This window comes from Anabrus simplex, chromosome 7 (genome assembly GCF_040414725.1).
Source record: "Anabrus simplex isolate iqAnaSimp1 chromosome 7, ASM4041472v1, whole genome shotgun sequence".
Taxonomy (NCBI): domain Eukaryota; kingdom Metazoa; phylum Arthropoda; class Insecta; order Orthoptera; family Tettigoniidae; genus Anabrus; species Anabrus simplex.
In genome coordinates, this window is record NC_090271.1 from 323241295 (window position 1) to 323268664 (window position 27370).

The 27370-nt window shown below is 39.4% G+C and overlaps 1 protein-coding gene across 1 annotated transcript in view; it reads left to right on the forward strand.

The window, feature by feature from the left end:
* The window catches only part of LOC136877617 (ubiquitin-protein ligase E3C), a 135679-nt gene that overhangs the window by 51968 nt on the left and 56341 nt on the right, over positions 1–27370 (forward strand). Inside the window, exon 8 of the mRNA XM_067151792.2 lies at positions 5526–5773. Coding sequence (XP_067007893.2) covers positions 5526–5773 — 248 coding nt within the window. The remainder of the gene's footprint in view (positions 1–5525; positions 5774–27370) is intronic.

The window sequence follows — 27370 nt, forward strand, 5'->3', positions numbered from 1 at the left end:
CTGCATAAAACTGTGTTCTTTGGCGCGATGCTACTGCAGAAGGTGTGTTACTGTTTGTGCGGGCACGTTGCAGACAAGAAATTGAAACCCATGGAAAGCGGAAACTATGTTGGATCGAACCGTGTCCTCCACCCACCTTTAGAAGTGACCTGTGTGGCGAAGATTGGCTTGATCAGTCATCAGTGACATCTCCGCAGAAGCAACACACTTAAAGAATTGCAGGGAAAGGTGCATTCTCAGAAATGAATAGCGGCCGACGTCGATAGGTGAAGATGTCAAGTCAGAAGAATCCAGCAATAGCAAATTTCTTGCAGTGAAATCAGCAATGGAAAATGATACCACTAAACTTAACTTATTTCTGAAGAACACCATCCTCATGAAGTACATCATGATGTTGCAAGTAGAAGCTCCTTCCATACTTCAAGTGACCAGATACATGAATGGATTGTTGATGGATTTAATGGTGAAGATTGTGACAGCTGAAGAGATTAGAAAGCAGTTATAGAAGTAAGTTTGGAATGCATTACCAATATAAAGTTCAGTAACAGGAGTTGTCAGAAAAATGATGACACTCTTGCTGGAGGTGAGGCTTACAGTTTATCTGGAGATGACATGAGACAGTTCTTCAAATTGGTGAGAAATTTCTTCGCTACAACATGCAACTCTGTTTTGGACAAATTCCCTTTTCAGGACTGCACTGAAACATGTAGAAGTAGTTAATGTTCCATTGAGAGCAACTCAGCAGTGCTTTTATTTAATTGTTCTTGAATTGTTTCAAGAAATAATTGAAAACATGGACCAAGACAAACTGGAAGTGGAATTTACGTCCTGTCAAGCAGACCCATTAAATTAATACATTTCAAACTGTGAAACAATAGATGTTGCATGGGCTAAAATTTCAAAGCTGAAAGATGCTTCTGGAAACATTAAATATTCAGTTTTTCTTCAAGTGATGCTTGGTGTGATAGTGATACCTCACAGCAATGCCTCAGATGAGTGAATATTCAGTATTATTTGCAAGAATCACACTTACTTTTGACCAAATATGAGTACAAAGACTGCGGGCCGATGACCTAGATGTTAGGCCCCTTTAAACAGCAAGCATCATCATCATCATCATTAGTACAAAGACTTTTAGTGCTTTCCTGATGGAAAAATAAAAAATAAAAAGTTATGCTATGAGATCTGCTATCTAAAGCATTTTCCTAAGAAGGATCTCTGTGAGGCAAAAGAAGCAACTGTGTAGATGCTGCAAGAAAAGTAACTTTGTTATGTTTGTGTGTGTAATTCTTTTGTTTTTTTAACTTACAAGGAAAAAGCATGTTGATATTGTTTGAACTTGTATATTATAATTTGCCCAAGATGTCATGTTCCCCACCGTCTCTTCGGAGATTCACACTACTGATGACCATCTTTGAAAGTTGGCATCTCTGCACATTTCATGCCTTTAGAGCAAGAAGGTTTCAGGCTAAACCATTACAACCACGTTCTTGCGTTTATATCATACATTGAGTATGGCTTCCAACTCCAGATGAAAACTTTTTGTGTATTTCCTTAAAAGGGGCTAATATAGAGACTAATTCAAGTAATGTCCTTTAGAACTATACTTTCGCTCATCTACCGCCCTCTTGTTGTTGTCGGTAATGGATGAGGCTGGGCTCCCAGAAGACCGGCATTCTCCGATGGATGTCCACCGATGTTTGTCCTTCGGCAGCCAAGAACAGAATAACAGCACGTCGGTCCCGTTTGGACGCATTTGGAAATAACGTCACCATAGTTCATGTGGCCACATTTAACGCACGCATCTCAGCCGACTGCCACACGAATTCTTTGCCTACATGTCCATGCTTATATACCCACATGTGAGTCGCGCTATGTTGCATGTCCGCTGTAGCAATGCCCTTAAACAGAAATTTTTGATCACGCCTCATACTTCATCCTTGAAGTGGAAGGCCAATGACCAAGGGATACGTTGGATAGACAATGAAATTGAAGGTAGAGGAAAAGGGATTTGCGTGGGACGATGTCAAGAACAAAAAATGTATGAAGATACAAGAAGTGGTGGGTGCTTGTTTACCACACCTGGGAAACTTAAGGAGGAAGAGGAGCATAATGATGTTGATGATGATGATGATTGATGGCAATAGTGATACTTTGGGCCATATTTGGCACAAGTCTCTGAATTTTTTTAAATAGTTTGCTTTATGTTGCACACAGATAGGTCTTATGGCAATGATGAGATCGGAAATGCCTAGGAGTGGGAACAAAGCAGCCATGGCCTTAATTAAGGTACAGCCCCAGCCTTTGCCTGGTGTGAAAATGGGAAACCACAGAAAACCATATTGAGGGCTGCCAACAGTGAGGTTCGAACCCACTATCTCCCGGATGCAAACTCACAGCTGAGCGCCTCTAACCGCACAGCCAACTTGCCCGGTTGAATTATTATTATTATTCATGTAAAATGTTTCTGCAGTCCATTTATTTGTACATCTGAACCAATGTGTTCACTTCCATTTAACGGTTGTCCTTGGATGAGTTATGTTGTAAGATATCCCATGTTCTTGTCCTTATTTTGATACACTACAGCTGGGCTGAATAGCTAGGACAGTAGAGCACTGGCCTTCTGAGCCCAACTTGGCAGGTTTGTCCGGTGGTATTTTAAGGTGTTCAAATATGTCAGCCTCGTGTCGGTAGATTTACTGGCACGTAAAAGAACTCCTGCGGGCAAAGTCCTGTCACCTCAGCATCTCTGAAAACTCTAAAAGTAGTTCCTAGGATGTAAAAAATAAATAACATTGATACACTGTTCTAAATGGGTTTGTTTTGGTGATGACTGTACTTTTTCAGAGTATTTACTTTTACACCTTGTACCGAAATTTTGGACACTAGTGTATAATAATAACTGGGATTAATGTGCTAGCAGCTGCTATTGATCTTTACATACATCAGGGTGTTAGGTATGTGTCTCATTAGAAATCTTCATTGTTTCATTAAAATAGAATGTTACATCATATTACTACCTTCAACTGAGAATGCATTAACATAATAGTGTAGGCTTTCATTGCTGGCATCTCAATGAATATAGAAGAAATTTTCTGAGCTTATAGGCCATGGATAAGTGGCCATACCTCTCACATGGCAGGCCATTTGATCATTATCTTAGTGAATTTCACTGCACACTACAAATCAACAACACAGGACCAATGTGGCAACAAATGTATGTTTGTGCATCAGATGTGCCTGGAATCAGCATGCATGCACCAAAGAACAAACATGCAGGATTTTAGAAGATATGGGCAAACTGGTCCTAATTTAAAAAATAGCCTTGGTAAATCTTTCCTTGTCAGTAAAGAGTTTGTTGCACCATTGTTCGTAGAATTAATTTAGATTGTTTATTGTCACTGTTACCTTAGTAATTGTTTGCTGAGTGAATTTAACCCTATAACTGGCAGTATTAAATATTGTGGTGTCAGCTATATTTGGCAGCCTTTACTTGTCTAAATAAAGTACATAATATCCACAAAGTATGAAATAAATTGAAGTTTTATATATCTACATAAAGTTAATACACTGAGGATTGTCATGTTGACACAAAATTGCATAAGTATTTTGACTAGAAAAATGTACAGTCTGTTCAAAAAGAGGAATTGCCAAATTCAAGGTAATAATACAACTTTTGATCATATGTACACAAAACTGAAACATGTCACAAACAAACTATAATAATAATAATAATAATAATAATAATAATAATAATAATAATAATTCTGTGTTGCTATTTCTAGCCGAGTGCAGCCCTTGTAAGGCAGACCCTCCGATGAGGGTGGGCAGCATCTGCCATGTGTAGGTAACTGCATGTTACTGTGGTGGAGGGTAGTGTTATGTGTGGTGTGTGAGTTGCAGGGATGTTGGGTACAGCACAAACACCCAGTCCCCGAGCCAAGGGAATTAACCATTATAAGGTTAAAATCTCCGATCCGTCCAGGAATCAAACCCAGGACCCTCTGGACCAAAGGCCAGCATGCTAATCATTCAGCCATGGAGCTGGACTCAAACAAACTGAGATATGCAGATTGTCAATGTACCTGTAATGCATTAACAAATGTTTTATCTCTCTCAGGGGTATATTCTTGAAAATATTGGGGAAAATGTATTGGCATGCCTTGCTCAGGAGGCGTGTTGCAATAGGTTGCTGTATTGCAGGCTCGCCATCGCTTTCACTTTCTGTTTTTTTATGGGAAGAAATAGCTGATATAAATTCCCCAATTCAGAATCTGTTGGTTCATTCTCATCCAGAAAGTCAGATCCATCACTTTCAACTTAGAACAAATTTTGCCATACTTCTTCACTAATTTTCCGTATTGAAAATGCTGCATTTAGACGCACACTGCACTAAAAATGTATATCATCAAATTATATATACACAGAAGTAAATAACTCACACTGAACGGAAAACTGTGAAATGAAATAGAATAGCAAAGCAGAACTCAATGGTTTGTTTACAAACTCTACAGCAATGGCACTTAAACAGATGGTCAGAAAACTGCATTCATGTATTTCCATGCATTTGCACCCAAAGAGGTTGTAACTATGAATGAAACTGAACTAAGGGCTGGTGTGGACATCGAGAACTAAAAAAAGTAGACTATGTGACATCTGTTGAAGAATTGAGGAAATCACGTGATAAAATATGAACATGTCGAATATTCAACAGTGCTATTACAGCGAGGACCAAAGTATCGAATTTTCGACAGTTGCCAGTTCTAGGGTTGATAATGGTTTATTAAATGAAGAACTATGGGGGTGAGTCAATAAATAAGTTGCAAAACTGAATTGAGGCAAAGATAATCAAAGTAACTTTCTGACATATATTTCACTCTTCCACATATTCACCCTGTACATTTAGGCACTTATCCCATCTCTTTACAAGTCCTTGAAAGCCAGCAACAAAGAAGTCCTTTGGTTGCTGTTGCAGCCAACGTGTAACCTCATAGATTACGGCATCATCTGTATCAAAATGACGGCCACCCAAATGATTTTTTTTAGGGGCCAAACAGATTAAAATCACTGGGGGCCAAGTCAGGACTGTACGGTGGATGTTCCAAGCGCTCCCCATCTCTGATGCTTTTCCTTCCTTGGTTAAACTTCTGGATCCAATTGAACACAGCTTTCCATGAGAAACAGTTTTCACCATAGACGGGATGCATTTCGCGATGCACTTCTTCTGTGACAGTCCTTTGGCTCACAAAAACCGCACAACTGCACGCTGTTCTTCTTGTGTACAGTCATGCAACACATGTGCCATTGTGCACTAACAGTCTCTGACTGACTGAGTGCCTGCGAGATGTCGTACGACAAGCAAACATATGCTGCCATCTGCTGGCAAAACTTGTGCGCGTAATTTCAAATGGTATAAGGCACACACGTGTTTGCGACTTATTTATTGACTCACCCTCGTAGCTTAAATACCTAGTTTATGTATACAGCTTTCAAATGAGAATGACAATATTTTTTAATTCCTTTAGGTTGTTATATATGCTGGCATTCAAACCAACCTTTCTCAGACACCTGTGGACTGCAATTTTGTCTGTAAGTCAGACATCCTTGTTTGGATCTGCAACCCCACTTCTTCAAGTTATTGCTCGTGGTATTCCAATGATTCCTGCTGACAGTGAAAGAATTGTGCCTCTCTTGGCTGTATTCTGTTCACTTTTTAGCCTGCTCATTGTTACTCTTCATGATGCAGAATTTTATGCTGACGAGACTTTACCAGGTAAAAAAGCCTTTCTTGAATATTATATTCTTTTTTGGATTAATTTTTAATGAATTTTCCTTCTCTGTTCTTACTTGCTTTAATAATAATCTCAACATGGAAAAAACAAGTGATGTTATGTGTCTGCTTTGTCAATACTAATAAAAAACCTATTTAGTACATATCATTTAATCTCTCATACATGTTTCGAGAACACCATCACATTCTCTTCATCAGCGACAAAATGTTCCCAGAAATATTCTGCAGACTTGATCAAATTACATACTACCACATAATGTTAAATATATTACCAAAACAAACAAACAAACAAACAAACAAACAAACAAACAAAAACATGCTGAGATGTAATAATTCAACACCAGGCCCCTGGAGTATATCACATTGAATGTAGCTGCAGAGCTTGTTATGTAGGTGAGACAAAACGTCTTATCTCCACCCGCCTAAAAGAATATATCCGTCACACCAAGAACCAAAACACAGATATTTCAGCAGTAGCCAAGCATTCCTACGAAACTAGGCACGGAATATCATTTGACAAGACCAAGATCCTATCCCTTGGAATCTGGAAAGGAAAATCTGCGAGGCTATCGAAATCAAGAAACATCCGAACAACATAAATTTAGAAGAAGGATATAAAATCAGTAATTCTTGGATGCCTGTCATTCATAGTTTAAGACATACAGACCACAACATAAACACACGGGCCGCAACCCCATTACATAACAGCGCGGGCAAGCCCCCACTACCTGGCTGTGACACATACTTTCTAGAATACTCACGAGACAGCCACGGCTTATGTCAGCCAGAAAGGCTAGGATATAAAAGGCCAAGGTCTGGGCCACTCTAGTAGTGTAATTTCTGCCTGGGAGACTGATTACCTCGGATCGAGTAGGGGTATTTCAGTCGCCTTGACAAAGAATACTGCAATGTATTCGAAACGTCGCCAAACTGTACGTGATGTGCAGACAAGTACAACACGGTTCAACCCGGAAATTAAGTTAAATAAATATTAGAAATGTTTTTATTTTTGGTTTGTTGAGCTGGAATTATTGCGAATGTATTATGCTTTGAGGTGTTTATTAATAAGAAATATGTATGTTTAATATTCCTAATGCTGAATATTGATATCACCATTTTATGGTGAAGTCAAAAGTTTGCCCCACTCATCATCATCATCATCATCATCATCATCATTATCGTACAGTTCCACTTTCCCGGGTACTGTTAATGAGCCTCTTCTACTTCTTCCTGTCCATATACATCTTGTCATGGAGAACATCATCCACTGTCCATCGTCTGGTAACTAGATCAACCCACTAATTCACTGAAATTATAGTTTGGTTGGTGTTTATCTGTCTTTAAAAAAAAAAAAAAACTTTTAATGCACATTCAGTGGAATTATCAGAGAGAGTATGGCTTGTTGTTTGGGCCAATGTGTGTTCAGTGTTACATCTTCATGAGTCATGACTCATCGGTTGTAAATTTTCGATGACTTACAACAAAATCTGTTAAGTTTCCAAGGGACATCTTTTAAAAAAATGTAAAAATCATCTTAAGTAGGAAACTTCTGAAAAGGTAATGCCTGAAATCTTATATCCTGAAATATACATGAAACACACAGCTGACTTGTTTCCTTACCTGTGAATGATATCAAAATTTGCCAATGTGTAAATAAGGGCTGGTAAAAGAGACACCACAGTATTAAATTTAGAGACATGTATTTTTAGAAACTAAGTAAAATAATTGGACGTGCTGTATTATTAAAAAGATTTGCTAAGAGAATTGAACGTGCAGTCGAACCTTGTTATCTCATAACTCCATTACTCGAATTTTCAGTATCTCAAAGTAACTTCAATTTCCTGGCTGGCTGTCTGTCCTACTTCAGGTGTATTTATTTCTCTATCACCCCGAAATTCAGTTATATGAATGTCTCAATATCTCAAAGCAAAAATCCCCCTGTGGGTGGGGGTGGTAGAATAACCCCCACGGTATCCCCTGCCCATCGTAAGAGGCAACTAAAAGGGGCCCAAGGGCTCTGAACTTTGGAGCGTGGGTTGGCAACCACAGGGCCCTTAGCTGAGTCCTGGCATTGCTTAAACTTACTTGTGCCAGGCTCCTCACTGTCATCTATCCTATCTGGCCTCTGTTGGTCAAGGCTTGTTCTTTTCCAACTCCAACGCTATTAGGTCTCCGAGGGCTAGGGAGTCTTTCATTTTCACGCCCTTCGTGGCCCTTCTCTTTCTTTGGCTGATACCTTCATTTTTCGAAGTGTCGGACCCCTTCAATTTTTCTCTCTGATTAGTGTTACATAGAGGATGGTTGCCTAGTTGTACTTCCTCTTAAAACAATAATCACCACCACCACCACACTCAAAGCAAAAGTTTCTTCCTCCGTAGAAGCAGAAAATATTCTCTAAGTCATATTTTGTACAACATGATATGTGCTATACACTGAGTGGCCAAAAGTCACGGGAAAAGGTGTCCCATTAGAAATTGTGCAGTGTATGACCCCTGAGCATTGCGGCTAGCTGCGGTGTAGCTGAGCAGTCTGTCGCAGACACTATTGTCCTGAAGATGGCAACATGTTGTGAGTTAATCGATTTTGAACTTGGGATCATCATCAGCGCATGGGTCATAGCATTGCAGAGATTACGCTTGAATTCACGTTTTCGAGGTCAACAGTGTTGAGGGTGGATCTTCAGTATTGCAGAGGGAATGTTACCACCGCATGGGAAGACCACAGGTGTTTAACGAACGGACATCACGTTGCCTCCGCAGAACAATACTGGGTGCTCGACGGGCTACTATGAATGTTGGGAGTCAGGAACCAATTTCTACCAAAACTGTAAGGAGGCAACTGCACAGCATAGGCTTCACCAACAGACGACCAACTCGTGTCCCTTTGCTGACATCTCGACACAGAGCTCAATGACGTACATGCGCCCACAAACATCGGCAGTGGACCATGGAACAGTGGCGGCGTGTGGTATGGTCCGATGAATTCTGGTTCCAATTGTATGGAACTGATGGGTGTGTGAGAGTGTGGTGTATGCCCCCATGAAGCTATGGATCCTGCGTATCAACAAGGTTGTGTCCAGGCAGGAGGTGGCTCAGTTCTGATCTGGGTGATGCGGTTAGCCCCATTGTTTTGCTGCATCTAGCCCTGACAGGTGTACATTATGTGGACATTCTTTCAGACCATCTGCATCCCTTTCAGGCTCTAGAGTCCCCTGATGGAGCTGCCATGTTTCAGCAGGACAATGCACAATGTCACTGCTTTGTGGTGGCACGAAGGTGGTTGGAAGAGTTACGACCATGGATTGGTCCTCCAGGTCCCCCACTCTTAATCCAATCAAGCATTTATGGGATGCTGTCTATGCTGATATATGCTCCATGAACCCCGCACCAACTGCACAAGACCAATTATGGGTAGCAGTGCAAAATGCGTGGCTCCAGATCCCTCCAGAACAATTCCAACACCTTGTAGAGTTGATGCCTCACCGTATTGCTGCCGTTTTGAGGGCTCGTGGAGGAGCAACTCGTTATTAACATCACAATCAGCATCTTCCCACGACTTTTGGCTACTCATTGTATAACACCTGTAGAAGAAGGCACACTCATTCATATACATTTCTTGGTTTGTATGGTATGTTATTGTTCCTAAAAGTACTATGAGGTACTACCGTACGTCTTCCTTACTGACTTTGTTATATGCTGTAGTACAGTGGATTAAGTTATTTTGTCGGGCTAATTTCTGGTGAATAATTTTTGCAATTTGGTCATGCCTGTATTTGTAGTCTGTATTTGCCATTAATCAACAACCTGAAGTTATGTTCTGGATGGTTTCTGGAGATTTATCGCATCGTCGGCACTGATCTGAATACATAGATGGATCATGCAGTATATGCTTTCTGTAGTTCCTTGTGGCAATGACTTTATATTGTATGGCAAATATGAAGCCCTCTGTTTCTGGGTATATATCTGAGTGTGTCAGCCACTCATGCACGCTTGTTTATCAATATACGGCTGATCTAACTCATTTGGATACCGTCCATGAAGAGGTTTCTTTTCCTCATTTGTAGAGACTGTAATTGTAAGTGTAGCCAGGGTGCTTAGATGGAGGGGTGTAAAACCGTTATTTGCTACAATTGCACTTTTTAGGGCAGAAGTTTCTGATTTATGTTTGAAGTAGCACTTTAGTGATGCAATTTTCTTAAGGTCTATGAGTCCACAACCTCCATCAGAACATGACAGAATGAGTCTTTCTGAGGCTGATTTTGGATGATGCATGTGATGTTTTGTCAGTAACACATTCACTTTCATTTGGAGATCCTTCATGATTCTAAATGAGTGTGTGAGAACAGGTATAGCAAACGTGTTGATGGTCTTAACTGTGCTGTTTCTCATGAGCTTAGAATGCACAGTTTGTCTTATGCGTTCAATATATGTCAGTCTCAATGCCTGTTTTGTGTCTTTGTGTTGAATCCTTGCTGATTGGTTATATCCAAGATATCGATATGTTTCATTTGTTGTTGGTGGCGAGAGATCTGTTGCTTCAGAGTGGATGTCTTGTGCTGAGAAACAGCCCCTCTTATTGTCTGAGTACCACATTTATCAAGTCTAAATTTCATGCATATATCTGTGGAGAAATTATGGGTAATTGAAACAAGGTATGCAAGTTGTCTTTGTGATGCAGCATAATCATCCATATACAATAGATGTTAGATTTTGTAGGTTGTTCTTTGCTTATTTTTGATAGGTTGTTGAACTCAGTAAGCCTGAAAGTGGGTTCAGAGCAAGATAAAACCATGGCGGACTGAGAGAATCCCCTTGGAAAATGCCTCTTTTAATTGGTATGAGGTCAGTTATCGCACTTTCTTCTCCCTTGTGGAGGTTAAAAGTAGTTTTCCAAGTCTCCATGGTAGTTGCCAGGAATGTGGTACCGAGTCAAATGTCTTTCTGTAATCTATGAAACAAGTGTGTAAATGGTATGCTTGTTCCATGATTATACTCATCATCATCATCATCATCATCATCATCATCATCATCATTTCCCTTTATCCATCTGTAGCCGGGTAGGGGCAAGTATGGTTCTTCTCCACTTTCTTCGGCCTTTCCACCACTCCTCCTCCAACACTGTGTCCCAGAGCAGGTTTCTTTCTATAATACTGCATTGGATTGTGTCCTTCCATCTCAATCATGGTTGTCCATGGCCTCTCCTTCCTTGCATTTGCATTTCCATAATCTGTTTTGGCATTCTTTCATCACTCATTCGCTTAATGTGCCCTAACCATCTTACTAAGCTCTTCTCTGTTTTATCAATTATTAATTATTCTTTATAGCCTTTTGTGAACCGTTTGCAGCCCTTTTTTTCCTCAGCGATGATGTCGTCTCTGCAATGCTTCTGGATTCTATTTGCTGCATGTGATGTTATAATTCTGTATAGAGTTGGTAGGCATGTGATTGGCTGATAGCTGGATTTGCTGTGTTATTTATAGATTTTAGGTATGTGATTCCTGTAGTGAGAAAGTGGGGGAGGGCATCTGGTTTACTGATGAAAATTTATATGTGGTAGGTAAGTAATCTGTGCACACGGGTGAATTTCTTATAGTAGTAATTTTGTATGCGGTCTGTTCCTTGGGTCTTTCAGTTGTGTAAATTGTTAGTCACTGTTACTACCTCCTCGAATGCGAAATCTGCTTGGGTCATGCTTTCAGTATTCTCATCTTTTTTCTTGATAATTTTAAGCCAGTGTACCTCTACATTATGTTCTATTGGTGCATCCCATATAGTTGACCAGTATTCTCTCATGCTCTTCGCAGTTGGTATCCCATTGCTATTTTGTATGTTAGGTGTCTTAAGTGTCATAAGTTTGTTGTAAAATAGTTTCTCATTCCCATTAAAAAGAGAGTTTTGTGCCTTTCTGTCTGTTGCTGTAGTATAGTGCTTGAGATGTTTAGCAAGGGCAGTTAGTTTTTGCTTCATTGTGTCTAGATGTTTGGTAATGAGAGATTCTGCATCTTTAGAGGAGTGGCTTTTGGTATTCCTCAATATTTTCCTTACGCGATTGCAAAACCGAGGACTTCGATGACCATTGGTGTATTGAGTAAGTCGATTGATTTCTGACATAGGCCTTCAATTCATGATATGAGTCGGCGCTGCCATGGTGGTTCTGTAGGTATTCAATTCATTGATCTATTTGCAAATCTTACTTTTCCTCCCATTTGCCCTGATTGCTGCCATTGCAACACAGTAGATTGCAGTATGTGCTTGGAGGAATGTCTGTTGTGTTTCTAAATATGTTGGTAGAATGTTTGTATTCAACTTTTCAATTAGTTATGTGAATTTCTTGGTTTGCTTCTGTCTGGTAGTATAGGTCATAGTGTGGGATCTGTACCTTTAAACTCTTAAGTGCTCTTTGGAATTCATCTTGTATTTCAGTTTGCCATTCATTTTCTGCATTCTGTTAGTATGTGTAGACTTCAGTTTCTTGGACATTTTGTGTTGGTGTAGGGTGTGCCTCTGTTCATTTCATATGCAATTTTTTCGTGTTCACTTGGAAGATTCCAAGGGACACATTAGCTCAGTTTCAATTTCCTGTTGAAACTTATTGAGAACTGTTTACTGTGTGTAGCTTCTGTCGATAATCTGTCATGTCCTTTTCCAGCCTGGTAACTCTATAGTAAGCTCTCATTATAAACTCATAGACAGAATTTTCCTACTTCATTCGAGTACAGACTTTTCGTACTTTGGTGGTTGCATCTTTTGCAAAACCACCTTCAGCGGTTGTTATGAGGTGTTAAGCAATGTTGTGTTCCTTGGCTTCAGCAACTGTAGTTTCTTTGGGATTCCTCCCAGTAGGAGGCCGTCTGCTCGCCATCGTACCACCACTGGCTTGCATGCTGTCACTCCTTGCCCTGATTCCAAGAGTGCCCTGGCAATCCCCAGGCAGCGGCTGTTTTCCAAGGTTATCTTTATCATAATCTCCATAAAACTGGGTCACATTTTATACCTACCGCTGGGTTTAAGTAAAATATATATCATGCATCCTATGCAATACCATGCGAAGAGTGCAGGTTGCCCTTTTTAAAGATGGCTCTCTTAGTTACGTCAAAATATGATTTCCGAGAGAGTGATGGCAAATTGAAACAAGATGTCTGACACTTAGGACAAGATTGTAAACAAATAAATCTAGTATTCCCCATCTTAGTATTATGTATGGACAATTATAGTCAAAACAAGATAGTTCTCACTTAGGGAGTAAAATTTATAACAAATATGATCCTTAAATTGATAAAAAAATTATAGATTCACCAGACAACACAAACACATAATTATCATACAAACCAATATCACAGTAATTACTTCCTTGAAACCATAAATGAAGCGTAATTCTTCCAAACAGATCTATGTTTTACGCACCAAATCTACACATTAACTCATTGCATGGAATCTACATTATTATTATTATTATTATTATTATTATTATTATTATTATTATTATTATTATTATTAATATTATTATTATGAGTGATGAGAATGAAATGATGATGAAGACAACACATACACTCCGTCCCCGTCCCAGGGGAATTAACCAATTATGGTTAAAATTCCCAACCCTGCCAGAAATCGAACCCAGGACCCCTGTGACCAAAGGCCACCACGCTAACCATTTAGCCATGGAGCCGGACTGAGAGTATGATGAGGCTCTATGCATAGGCATAATTCAGGGGTGGCAGTTGCCACCTCAGTATTTTGAAGGAAACAAAATTTTTGTAATATTACAGACTTAGAAATACACATTTTACAAGTAAGTTTTCAGTTACTTACTTACTTACTCCTCGGCGCTACAGCCCTTGTAGGGCCTTGGCCTCTCTGACGATTGTAGCCCAATCTTCACGATCTTCTGCACGCCTCCTCCATCTTCTTATTCCCATCTTCCTTAAATCCTCCTCCACATCATCCAGCCATCTTTTCCGGGGTCTTTCTTTCCATCTTCTATCACCTGGATTTCCCTTATAGATCTTCTTGACAGCCCTATTATCTGGCATTCTCTCCACGTGTCCCAACCACCTTAATCTGTTGCTTTTTATTTCGGTTACGATACTTGGATGTCCATAGAGTTCTTCCAATTCCTTGTTTTTCCTTATTCTCCACAATTCCCCTTCCTTCACTGGGCCAAAAATCTTTCTCAGTATTTTTCTCTCCCATCTGTTCAACAGTTCTTCATCTATTATACGCACAATTTATCTTGGCGCATTTGTGTACGGGGTGAGGAGTACGGAGGGAGCTGTCCCGGTATCGATAGTGCTGCCTGGTGTTGCCAACTGAATGAAAATGAAATCTGATTGAATCGAGAATATGATCGATCGATATGAAATTTATAAACCGTTATCATCTTCAGTGAGAATTGATGATAGAATGAGTTCTTGGTTCAGGGTACTTACAGGAGTTAGACAAGGCTGTAATCTTTCACCTTTGCTGTTCGTAGTTTACATGGATCATCTGCTGAAAGGTATAAAATGGCAGGGAGGGATTCAGTTAGGTGGAAATGTAGTAAGCAGTTTGGCCTATGCTGATGACTTGGTCTTAATGGCAGACTGTGCCGAAAGCCTGCAGTCTAATATCTTGGAACTTGAAAATAGGTGCAATGAGTATGGTATGAAAATTAGCCTCTCGAAGACTAAATTGATGTCAGTAGGTAAGAAATTCAACAGAATCGAATGTCAGATTGGTGATACAAAGCTAGAACTGGTCGATAATTTCAAGTACTTAGGTTGTGTGTTCTCCCAGGATGGTAATATAGTAAGTGATATTGAATCAAGGTGTAGTAAAGCTAATGCAATGAGCTCGCAGTTGCGATCAGCAGTATTCTGTAAGAAGGAAGTCAGCTCCCAGACGAAACTATCTTTACATCGGTCTGTTTTCAGACTAACTTTGCTTTACGGGAGCGAAAGCTGGGTGGACTCAGGATATCTTATTCATAAGTTAGAAGTAACAGACATGTAAGTAGCGAGAATGATTGCTGGTACAAACAGGTGGGAACAATGGCAGGAGGGTACTCGGAATGAGGAGATAAAGACTAATTTAGGACTGAACTCGATGGATGAAGCTGTACGCATAAACCGGCTTCGGTGGTGGGGTCATGTGAGGCGAATGGAGGAGGATAGGTTACCTAGGAGAATAATGGACTCTGTTATGGAGGATAAGAGAAGTAGAGGGAGACCAAGACGACGATGGTTAGACTCGGTTTCTAACGATGTAAAGATAAGAGGTATAGAACTAAATGAGGCCACAACACTAGTTGCAAATCGAGGATTGCGGCGACGTTTAGTAAATTCTCAGAGGCTTGCAGACTGAACGCTGAAAGGCATAACAGTCTATAATGATAATGTATGTATGTATCATCTTAAGCCAACAACTATGTCGCATACACATTATAAAATATTTCTCGATGCGAATCTTGTTCCTAGCATGAATTCTATACTTTGGCTTTGTTGTGTAAACAACAACAGTACTAGTACGTAAAGTGTACGCCAGATGTCGCACAACGATGCTTGAGCGATTCATAGTTTGTGTTTCAAAGGTTGCCAGTACGAATCTCGAAGATCGCCGAGGTCGACCGATCCAGCACTAGGGTGTAAATGCACCAAGATAAAGTGTGCGGATAATACTTTGGTCATTGTCCATGTTTCAGAGCCATAAGTTACCACTGGTCGTAATACTGTTCGATAGATTGTCAACTTTAATCTTCTACCAAGGCTGTGTGATCTAAACACTTTCAATAAAGCTAAGTAAACCCTATTGCCCGCAGCAATCCTCGCTTTTATTTCCTCTTTCATGTCATTATCTTTTGTCACCAGCACTCCTAAATACTTAAACTTTTCACATCTCTCGTAGTTAATCCCATTTAATTTTATGCACTTGTCTTCCCTTACTACGGTCCTCCTAGATGCAAACAAGTAACGAGTTTTGGCATTATTCACTCTTAGGCCCATTTCACCTCCTTCCTTTTTTAATCTATCCAGTCCTTCCTCTAGGTCTTTCAATCTTCTAGACAGCATATCAACATCATCAGCATAAGCCAGATTCTGTGTTACACGGTTGAATAGCGTACCGCCTGGATTACTGACCTCCACCTTTCTCATCACACGCTCCAAAACCACATTGAAGAGCAGGGTAGATAACACATCCCCTTGCCGCAAACCTTGGTTTACTTCAAACTCTTTAGTAAGATTTTCTTCTATTTTAACCATGCATTTAGTACCTGTTAGGGTCATTTGTACCAGTCTTATCAATTTAGTTGGGAACTCCATGTCCATCATTGTTTGATACAGTTTCCTTCTCTTCACACTATCATAAGCCTGCCGAAAGTCCACAAACAGCTGATGCACATCCACATTATATTCATAGCATTTCTCCATTATTTGCCTGACAGTGAAAATGTGATCTGTTGTTGATCTACCCTGTCGAAAGCCACTTTGGTAGTCTCCTAGTATCTGCTCAACCAGTGGAGTGAGTCTCATAGACAAAACCTTGGCTAAGACTTTATAAACCACACTAAGCAAAGATATACCTCTATAATTTTCACAAATTGCTTTATCTTTCTTCTTATGAATTGGGCAAATAATTGCTAAGCTCCAATGCTCTGGCATTTGTTCTGTTTCCCAAACTTCCACAATTAGTTGGTGAACAAGTTGCGTCAACTGCTCACCCCCGTATTTAATCATCTCAGCTGAAATGTTATCACTTCCTGGAGCCTTATTATTCTTCAAGTACTTAATGCCGTCCTCACTTCTTCTATAGATGGTACAGGCACTGGTTTTAAATCTAGGCTAGGATCCTGCCAAGGCTGCCCATCCACTTCTTCCAATCTCACCGTCTCTGCAGCCACATTCAACAGTTCACTAAAGTATTCCGCCCATCGGTCAAGAATCCGGTCGCTTCCCCCAATCATGTTTCCTTCTTTATCTCTACAGAATACAGCATGTGGTTGAAAACCTTTCTGTACGTCCTTTATTTTCCCATAGAACTTCCGTACTTTTTGCATATCATATTGTTCCTCCAAATCTGTAATCCATTTCCTCTCTGCCTCTCTCTTCTTTCTCCTACAAATTCTGTCTGCCTCTTTCCTCTTCTTCCTAAATTCTTCTACATATGTTCTTGTTTTCCTGCTGAACATTTTCTTCCTTGCTTCATTTCTTTCCTCAACTGCTCTTCTGCAATCATCATCAAACCATCCTTGCCTTTTGGTCTTTACCTAGTACTTCATCCGCAGTTTCCTGCAATGCATCCCTCAATAAAATCCACTTTCCTTCGATGTTTTCCACTGCCCAGCTTTGTTGTTTAGCCTCCAATTTCTTCTCCATCCTGCATTCATATAGTTGTGCAGTTTCTTTATCTTTCAATTTTGAGACCATATATCTCCTTGGAGCTTTCCCTTTCTTAGCAGATCTGTAAGTTGCAATACGTTGCCTGTATTTTACCCATACCAAGTAATGGTCCGAATCACAATCAGCTCCCCTACAACTGTCAACTTGTAGTACGTCAGATGCATGTCTCCTATCAATTACTACATGGTCTATTTGATTAAAGGTAACACAATCTGGTGAACACCAAGTGGCTTTCTGTATATTCTTTCTCTGAAACCATGTACTCTTTACCACCATTGAGTTTCCCACGGCAAAATCAATTAGCCTCTGTCCATTATCATTTGACTCATCATGCAAACTTTCCTTCCCAACTGTCTCCCTATAGGCTTCTTCTTTACCCACTTTAGCGTTGAAATCTTCAAGTATGATTTTTACATCTTGTCTTGGGATGCATTCTATTTCTTGTTCCAATTGTCCATAGAACATATCTTTCTCTTCATCCTCAGCCTCTTCTGTAGGTGCATACACACACACAAGGGTGATATTGAAAAAATGGGCCTTCATCCTTAGAGTGCATATTCTTTCATTTACAGGTTTAAAATTCAAAACTGCTGACTTATATCTGTCATCCACTAGGAAGCCTGTGCCACCTATTGTACCTTTGGCTCCTCCACTATGCAGAATTGTATATCTACCACTTCTAAAAACACCATTTCCTTTCCATCTGACTTCCTGAATTGCTGCTATTCCAATATTATATTTCTCCATTTCTTGTTTTAGATTGTTTAGGGCTCCTGGATTATTCAGGGTTCGTACATTCCAGGTTGCTACATACATATCATATTTCCGTTTGCATCTTCCATTTCCTCGCGTGGGTCGTTTACCATTATCATCAGTCCGGCTATTCTTGTCTGTGAGTTTCGTATCCCTCTTAGTCTGGCCTATCACCTTTGACCTGTCCGGCTTGGGTGGCCCTACCAGGAGCTTATGCTCCTGCCGGCATAGCTCTCAGGATCACTTAGGCACGCAAGCTCCCACATCGCGACAAGATGAAGATACCAGCGTGGGAGAAGTTTTCAGTTACTCTGTTTAATTTACCACAGTGAAACAAAAGGATTGTTGCAAAATTGTGTAGGCTACCTATATAATGTTGATAGAAATAATTTATATTATTGTTCAATTTTACCTTCCCCCATCATTCTAATTAAAATGTTGGTAATAAGTTCCAAAAACTGCTGATGGTGGGTGCCAAATGCCATGGAGTGCGGGCTGTGACTACATGACTGTCTCAATGATCAGAGGTTCTGATCTGTTCTCTTTTGCTGCATTCTTTAATATTTTTTTATAGCTAAATGGTAAGCAAACTCTCTACTCTGCTCATTTTCTTAGGTTGAATATGGCCTCTGTGATGTAGTGGTTACTGTGATTAGCTGCCACAAAATTTGGAAAGTGGTACAAGGACTGGAACATGGTCTACTCAGCCTCGGGAGCTCAGTTCAGTAGGGGTTTGAGTCCCACCTCAGCCCTCCTTGAAGTGGTTTTCCGTGGTTTCCCACTTCTTTTCCATGTAAATGCTGGGATCATACTTATCGCCATGGCCATTTCCTACCTCTTCCTTGCCCATCCCTTCCAATCTTCCCATCCTCCACAAGGCCCCTGTTCAGAATAGTAAGCAAGGCTGTCCTGACGAGGTACTGGTCCTCCTTCCCTGTTGTATCTTTGACCAAATGTCTCGCGCTCCAGGCAGTAGATGTGGGAATCCTCGCTGAGTCTGGGGAGAAAACCAATCATGGAGAGAAAACCAACCATGGAAAGAAAACCGATTTTTTTTTTTTTTTTTTTTTTTTTTTTTTTTTTTTTTTTTTGCCAGTTTGCATTATTAAGTGAAAATTTTATCTTTATGTAGAAACTTTTTCAGACTTGACTAACACTATTAATTTTACTTGTAAATAAATAGGTATTTAATATTTGTTAGATAACTTAGAAGCCACTCTGTCGACTCTACAAGAAATTTCACGGACTAATTTTGCCAGCGGTAGACAAGCCAGTGGTCTCTTAAAAAGCATGGAGGATATGAACTTTTTATTTGATTTGCTTTTACTAAAAAGAGTTCTAACACAGTGGGACTCATAATGAACGACCCTACAGTCCAGCAGTGTGCCTTATGAAGATGTAAAATCAGTGAAGAACAGGACACTTGAAGTTTTGTGATCTTTTAGAACTTAATAATTTTTTATTCAGTATCATTCAGTCACTGCACGGAGGTAGCCAAGAAAAGGCAACAATCCAGCAAAAATTGAGGGTGGGAGGAAAGCTCAATTGGAGACAGTGCAACAATCCTGTTTCCTGTTATTGACATACTTAAGGAAGAGAGGCTTCAAGAAAATAACTTGGTTGTTCGCAACCATTTAAGTCAGGTTATAAATGGAAGCAAAGTAGATGCGATCAGTATAAATTATGTTAGTAAGTTTTACACTTTCGACAAAAAACTTCCTCTGTATGACATGCAAAGTTTCTCTAAATGTACAAAGTGGAAGAATAAAAAAACAAATATACCCGAGAAAGAGCTGCCATTTATGTAGAGAAGTATTTGAAAAGTGTATTCAGTCCAATTTTAAAAAAATCCATACGTTTTTTACAGTTCCAGTGAATTCAGCAACCTGCTTGCCAGCGTTTTAAAATCGTACTGCAGGAACATAATCACCTAGAAGAGGTTATCCTATTTGGCTTTTCGGTTATTAATGTAGTACTGATGTTGCCATTTCTAAAATAATTAATGACTTTAATTCAAATCAAAAGAGAAGACTTCAGTTTGTGTAAAACTTAATAGAGGATCTGAGATGCGAGCTCATACTTCAAGCTAGTACCAGCTTCAAACAGCTTATACAAGATCTGCATGAGAAGAAAAACAACATACCAGAGGACTTCTATGCAACATCTGCTATGCAAGACAGGACCTGGATGGAAGCTAATCATGATATGCGACACGTGACGACGAGATTGGCGATCCATGGTTTCCACGAACCAAGTGACGAATGTGTGTGTGAGTTGTGCTTGAAATTCTGTGATCGATACCATATTGTAAAATGCAGGAATAGACAGAAATCCATCGTAGCTTATAGCAAAGAAAAGTAATGTGTATGTAATGTAAATGTAATGTAATGGTATTCTGCACGGCATGTGCGCATTTTTCAATAATAATAAAACAATGTGATCAGATTATGTAAATTAATAAAAGGTTTGTTTTTTGTCCATGTTGTCTGCATGATTTTTATTTTTACAGATAAGAACAGGCCAAGTAGCAAATACATTTGAATTAGGTCTACTTTTTAATTCTGTGTGAATGTTTTTTTACTTTACAGAGGTTTGATTATCAAATTGAAGTGATTAACATAGAATATTGTATGAAAGATAGAAAATATTAGCAGTAATTTGTGATCGCAAATTGCCCTCAAAGGGGAGGAGCCCTGGTGATCCCTGCCCACCCCCCCTCTCACTCCTCAAACATAATGGTTAAATTATGCCTATGGCTCTATGGGCCATCCTCCTGCATTACATCGGTACCAGGGAAATATGTAGGATCTTCTTGACCAGCCATTGAGTGTCTGCTTACAGTCCTGCGTGTTTAAGACTCATCGTAAGTTACGATCTTCATTTCCGTGTTGACGTTTAACAAATAATATAGAGTTTGAGGGATATTGCACCATTCAACACATTGCAAAAATATATTAATTTATAAGAAGACCGGTTTCGACTCCCTTGGAGTCATTATCAGTTCTTGGTGAAAATTAAATCAAGGGGAATCTGATAACAATCATCATAACGAAAAACCATTTACCTATAGGTGATTGCATGGAAACACATAAATGAGTTGCTAGACATTACCTTGAAATGCAACGTACACTTGGCAAGCAGAACGTGGAGCTTAGAAAGTTCCCAGTTCTGGCTCTAACAGTCTTGTGTTCATGGAACATGGAACACTGGAATTACATGTACTGGTTGAAAATATATACAAACACAATACGGACACTTAAAATGGTATGGATCCTTGGCTCTCTAAGAGCATTCTTGGATTTGACAGTCCTGTTTCTATCTGAAAAAGATTGAATGAAATACACACTCATAGAAGCAAAATGTACAAAGACATAGTTCTAGCTTAAACTGCCGTGCATTCATGTACACGGAACACTGGGAACACTTGTATTGTTTGAAAACGCACATATACGAATGAAACACTTATAACCATATGAGATATTGGCGTTACAAGAACGTTTATGAGTTTGACTGTCCTGTCTCCGTCTGACTAAACTAGTGAAACATATATACATTTAATGTGCATAGACAAATCACTTGGCTTTTAAAAGTTCTGGTTATTGGTTTCAAAAATTGTCATGTGTTCGTGGAACACTGAATATAACTGCTGGTCCTGCTTCTATCTACTGGAAACTAATGCATTATCGCAATAGGAATTAATTGATTGAAAGTTTATTCATCAATGCGAAACACTTGGCACTTTAATGTTCTTGAATCGGAGTAAAAATGTCGTCGTATGTTTACACAACTCGGCATAGACTTGTCAAGCGGTCTTGTCACAATCAACCGGAATATGTGAACCTTTTTTAAAAAAACCAAGACTTGTTGACCATTACAACCACACATCACATGAAACGTTTGGTAATCAGCTGAAATTATACACTGGCCTGAGATGCTTAGTAGTTAAGAGAGAGCTTGGGTCTTACACACGGGAATAATTCTAATGGTAATGTCAGGTGAGAGTGCTGCTGTCAGTGAAACTGACAGCAAACATTACCAAGAAAAACGTTTTACCGGCCTGTTAGAGGAATACAATCTTAACCCATTAGCGCCTAGCGTTGCCATATGGCAACGATTTTCGCACCTTTTTCTTTTAATGCTGTAGGCAACAAGAAATAATATGGAAGATTGTAGTGTCATCTGACAGTTAGAGAAGAGTTTGTAGAATCTAGTAATCATGTTTATTTCGTTTTCAAATCTAATGTTGTGACACAAAGACTGGTGGACTCTTGGTTATTTTAAGATTCCTGCGAAATGGCTGCCGGCTTCACGTACGAAGGATATAAAATCTATAAGTGAAGTTCTTTCATTGGATTATGTTTACAGTAGTGTTGTGCACACTTCATTATATAAGTTGTAAGCATTTGAAACAGTACGGGCGCACAATGCCGTAGTAGTGCTTGTTGAATCATTAGCGTTGCCATATGGCAACGCTAGGCGTTTATACTCAGTAAAATAGCTGCAGCTGTCAGATCATGATACTTTATGCTGATTCATACATCTTCATTGCAGGAAGGGATTTTCCCTTTTAGAAGCACTAGATATGCTACTGACTGAAGAACTCGATGGTGATTTTTTTGTGGAACCGCCCTATGTAAATGTACTTACAGATGAGGGCTGCTGGTGATGAAGATGATGGTGGGCTTGTTGATAATCTCTCTTTCGAAAGTTATGTGTCAGTGCTGAAATGAAGCTTGTAAATAATGAAAGAATCGGGATTAGTTACGATGGTGAAGGTGTGTTACCAGAGGACGGAGTGCCTTTTCTGTCTACTGATGCAAGATCTGTTTCAATACCCGAAGCTGCGATAGAGGAAATAATAAATCAAATAAAAAACCAAGATAGACCTATGGGGCTGATTTCAATATTGGGTGACTGTTGACATTTCCGGAGCCTAGTTATAGCAAGTGAAAATCCATAACTGTTGTTGACATTTTTGAATTTTTTACAGATAACCAGCTGATCGAACATTTAGTTTGAGAGTCTAAAATGTATGGGGTGTTTTTAAATTGTACCGACCCACAAATAACTTCTGATGAAATTCGTTGCTTTGTCGCCATACTTTTCATTTCTGGATATAATAGGTTGCCCTCCAAGCGTTCTTATTGGGACACGCAGGATGATATGAAGACAGTGAAAGATTGTCATTCTCTATCTCTGTGGCTAACGCGCAAGTATTGAGGGTGGGCTTTTATATGCCTCCAAAAGTATAGACTAATAGTTTGTTACTACATCTGAAGTTCTTTGATTCTTCTTTTTCGTATTTTTGATTTTATTCTATTGTTCCAGTGAGTGTTTTATTTTGACAGGCAATGAACTGTACATTTGTGTCTATATACTGTAAACAAATATTTTCTCCTTTGTTCAATAATTCTATTTTTTTTTACCGTGATGTGAATAAAAACTGATATTCCTTATTCTTACTATAAATAATGCTAAGATATTTCAACATTGTTATTGCACGAAAATGAAAAAAAAACCACTTTGCAACCTAAATTCGACTTTCAAAACTCATTGTTTAAAAATAGGTAGTGCAAGCGCCTAGCGTTACCATATGGTAACGTCAAATATCTTATGACCTAGCGATTCCAAAATTCTGAAACTTGTTTTATTAGTTTATTTTGGTCTCAAACATTCGGTAAAACACAATAAGTAAGCAAATCTCAGAAAAAAATTAATTCAGGCACTAATGGGTTAATGACGCATTTAATGTACCGGATATGATGCTGCCTTCTTCTACAGATGCTTGCCTAGAAAGACTCTAACTTCTGAAGGAGAGAAGTGTGTCAGGGGAGAAAAGTAAGGAAAGTGTTACAGTGATGCTGGGAGCAAATATGCAAATCACAAAACTAAAACCTGTAGTGATTGCAAAATTGACAAAGACTCACTGTTTTTCAGGTGTGATGTCATTACCGGTCATGTACAAAAGCAACAGGAAGTCATCAATGAAGAGCTTCATTTATGAATCTTGGCTGCATGGTGTTGTCAGTAAGTTTTAGCATGAAGGGAGGAAAATCCTCACCTCGCAAAGCCGATTTGAATTTGCCCGCGAAGCGTTCTGATTGGCTAACTTCAGAAGCTAACGAAATATCGACACTGTGAGATATAAAATTAATTTTTTATTAATTTTTTCGAGTAATTACCAGTATGACTGATCCACTAACGTGCACATACTCGGTTCACGTTGCTTCCGACCACTCTGTATACAGTTACACTCCAGTAAAAAGCTTTTCAAGGGATTGCATGTGAAACACGTATTAACTGGGACTGCGTATTAAGCAAAACACAACAAATCAAATTCTTTTAGAATTTTCATTGAAATATTGTATACACGATATTGTAAATGTTTTATGATGTTACACAATGGACAGTCAGATACCAGCTGAATTAGAGAGGTTTTTCTAATTGAGAACAGTGTTCTCATCATAGTTCATTAATACTTCTAATCTATCCACTAAAGAAAATGTTTGTCATTTAACACTCATTTTACTGCCTCTGCTGGTGAGACCTAGTGTGTGCAGTGTGCTAGTATACAAGTCGGTAGATTTACTGGCATGTAAAAGTACTCCTGCGGGACTAAATTCCGGCATCTCGACATTTCCAAAAACCGTAAAAGTAGTTAGTGGGACGTAAAGCAAATGATGTTGTTGTTGTTGTTTGAGTCATTAGTCCATAGATTGGTTTGATGCAGCCCTCCCTGCCACCCTATCCTGTGCTATTCTTTTCATTTCTACCTAACTATTGCATCCTACGTCTGCTCTAATCTGCTTGTCATATTCATACCTTGGTTTACTCCTACCATTCCTACCACCTACACTTCCTTCAAAAACCAACTGAAGAAGTCCTGGGTGTCTTAAGATGTGTCCTATCATTCTATCTCTTCTTCTCGTCAAGTTTAGCCAAATCGATCTCCTCTCACCAATTCAATTCAGTATCTCTTCATTCGTGATTCAATCTATCCATCTCACCTTCAGCATTCTTCTGTAACACCACATTTCAAAAGCTTTTATTTTCTTTCTTTCTTTGCTAGTCCATGTTTCACTTCCATACAATGCCACACCCCACACAAAAGTCTTCAAAAACATCTTTCTGATTCCTATATCAATGTTTGAAGTGAGCAAATTTCTTTTCTTAAGAAAGCCCTTCCTTGCTTGGGCTAGTCTGCATTTTATGTCCTCCTTACTTCTGCCATCGTTTTTTATTTTACTACCCAAGTAACAATATTCATCTACTTCCTTTAAGACTTCATTTCCTAATCTAATATTTCCTGCATCACCTGCCTTTGTTCGACTGCACTCCATTACTTTTGTTTTGGACTTATTTATTTTCATCTTGTACTCCTTATCCAAGACTTCGTCCATACCATTCAGCAGCTTCTCGAGATCTTCTGCAGTCTCAGATAAAATAATATCATCGACAAATCTCAAGGTTTTGATTTCCTCTCCTTGGATTGTGATTCCCTTTTCAAATTTCTCTTTGATTTCCTTTACTGCCTGTTCGATGTAAACATTGAAAAGGAGGGGTGGACAAACTGCAGCCTTGCCTCACTCCTTTCTGGATTGCTGCTTCTTTTTCGAAACCCTCGATTCTTATCACTGCAGACTGATTTTTATACAGATTGTAGATAATTCTTCGTTCTCCGTATCTGATCCCAATCATCTTCAGAATCTTAAAATAGCTTGGTCCAGTCAACATTATCGAATGCCTTTTCTAGATCTACGAATGCCATGTACGTGGGCTTGTCCTTCTTGATTCGATCCTCTAAGATCAGACATAAAGTCAGGATTGCTTCACGTGTTTCCCACATTTTTTCTGAAGCCAAAGTGATCTTCTCCCAACTCAGCTTCAACTTGTTTTTTCCATTCTTCTCTAAATAATACGTGTTAAAATTTTGCAGGCATGAGATACTAAACTAATGGTGCGGTATTTTTCACACCTGTCAACGCCTGCTTTCTTAGGAATAGGTATAACAACATTCCTTGAAACAATCCCTCACACTCTTTTCTTTCAACTTGTCTAGATCTCATCTCCTTGCATTCCTTCCTTTCTTCAATTTCTTCAGCTTCAGGTACTTTAGAACAATATATAAATATATGTATTGATTAGGTGGAAGCTTCAAAACTTCATATTTGTGAATATAATCAATACGGAAATGAAACTTATAGACATGACAACATTCTGCTGAAAATCGGATGGCACTTCTCCTGTCTCATACATCTTACACACTAAATGGAATAACCTTGCCATGCTGGTTTCTCCTAAGGCAGTTAGTAATTCAGAGGGAATGTCATCAATTCCAGGTGCCTTGTTCCTATTTAGGTCACTCACAGCTCTGTCAAACTCTGACCTCAAAATTGGGTCTCCCATTTCATCAGCATCAACAACCTCTTCATGTTCCAGAACCGAATTATCTACATCTTTACCTTGATACACCTATTGGATATGCTCCTGCCATCTTTCTGCTTTGTCTTTTTTCCCTAGAAGTGGTTTTCCTGTATGCAGCATATACCTTTCCCAGGACCATACAACCTTTGACATCCTTGCACTTCTCCTTCAGCCATTCTTCCTTAGCTACCTTGCACTTTCTATCCACTTGATTCTTTAATCGCCTGTATTCTTTTCTGCCCTCTTCATTTCTAGCATTCTTGTATTTTTATCGTTCATCAATCAGGTCTAGTATCTCCTGAGTTATCCATTGATTCTTAGTCGATCTTTTCTTGCATCCTAGCATTTCTTCAGCAGCCCTACTGACTTCATTTTTCATGACTGTCCACTCTTCCTCTATTGTGTTTCCTTCAGCCTTTTCATTTAGTCCTTGTGCAACATATTCCTTGAAACAATCCCTCACACTCTTTTCTTTCAACTTGTCTAGATCTCATCTCCTTGCATTCCTTCCTTTCTTCAATTTCTTCAACTTCAGATGGCATTTCATGACTAACAAATTGTGGTCATTCTTTGCTAGTTGCTTTACGTCGCACCGACACAGATAGGTCTTATGGCGACGATGGGACAGGAAGGGGCTAGGAGTGGGAAGGAAGTGGCCATGGCCTTAATTAAGGTACAGCCCCAGCATTTGACTGGTGTGAAAATGGGAAACCACGGAAAACCATTTTCAGGGCTGCCGACAGTGGGGTTCGAACCTACTATATCCCGATTACTGGATACTGCTCGCACTTAAGCGACTGCAGCTATCGAGCTCAGTAAGTTGTGGTCAGAGTCCATGTCTGCTCCTGGGAAAGTTTTACAATCCAACACCTGGTTTCTGAATGTCTGCCTAATCATAATGAAGTCTATTTGATACCTTCCAGTGTCTCCAGGTCTCGTCCACGTATACAGCCATCGTGTGTGGTGTTTGGACCAAGTATTGGCAAGGACTAAATTATGATCAGTGCAGAATTCAATCAGCCGACTTC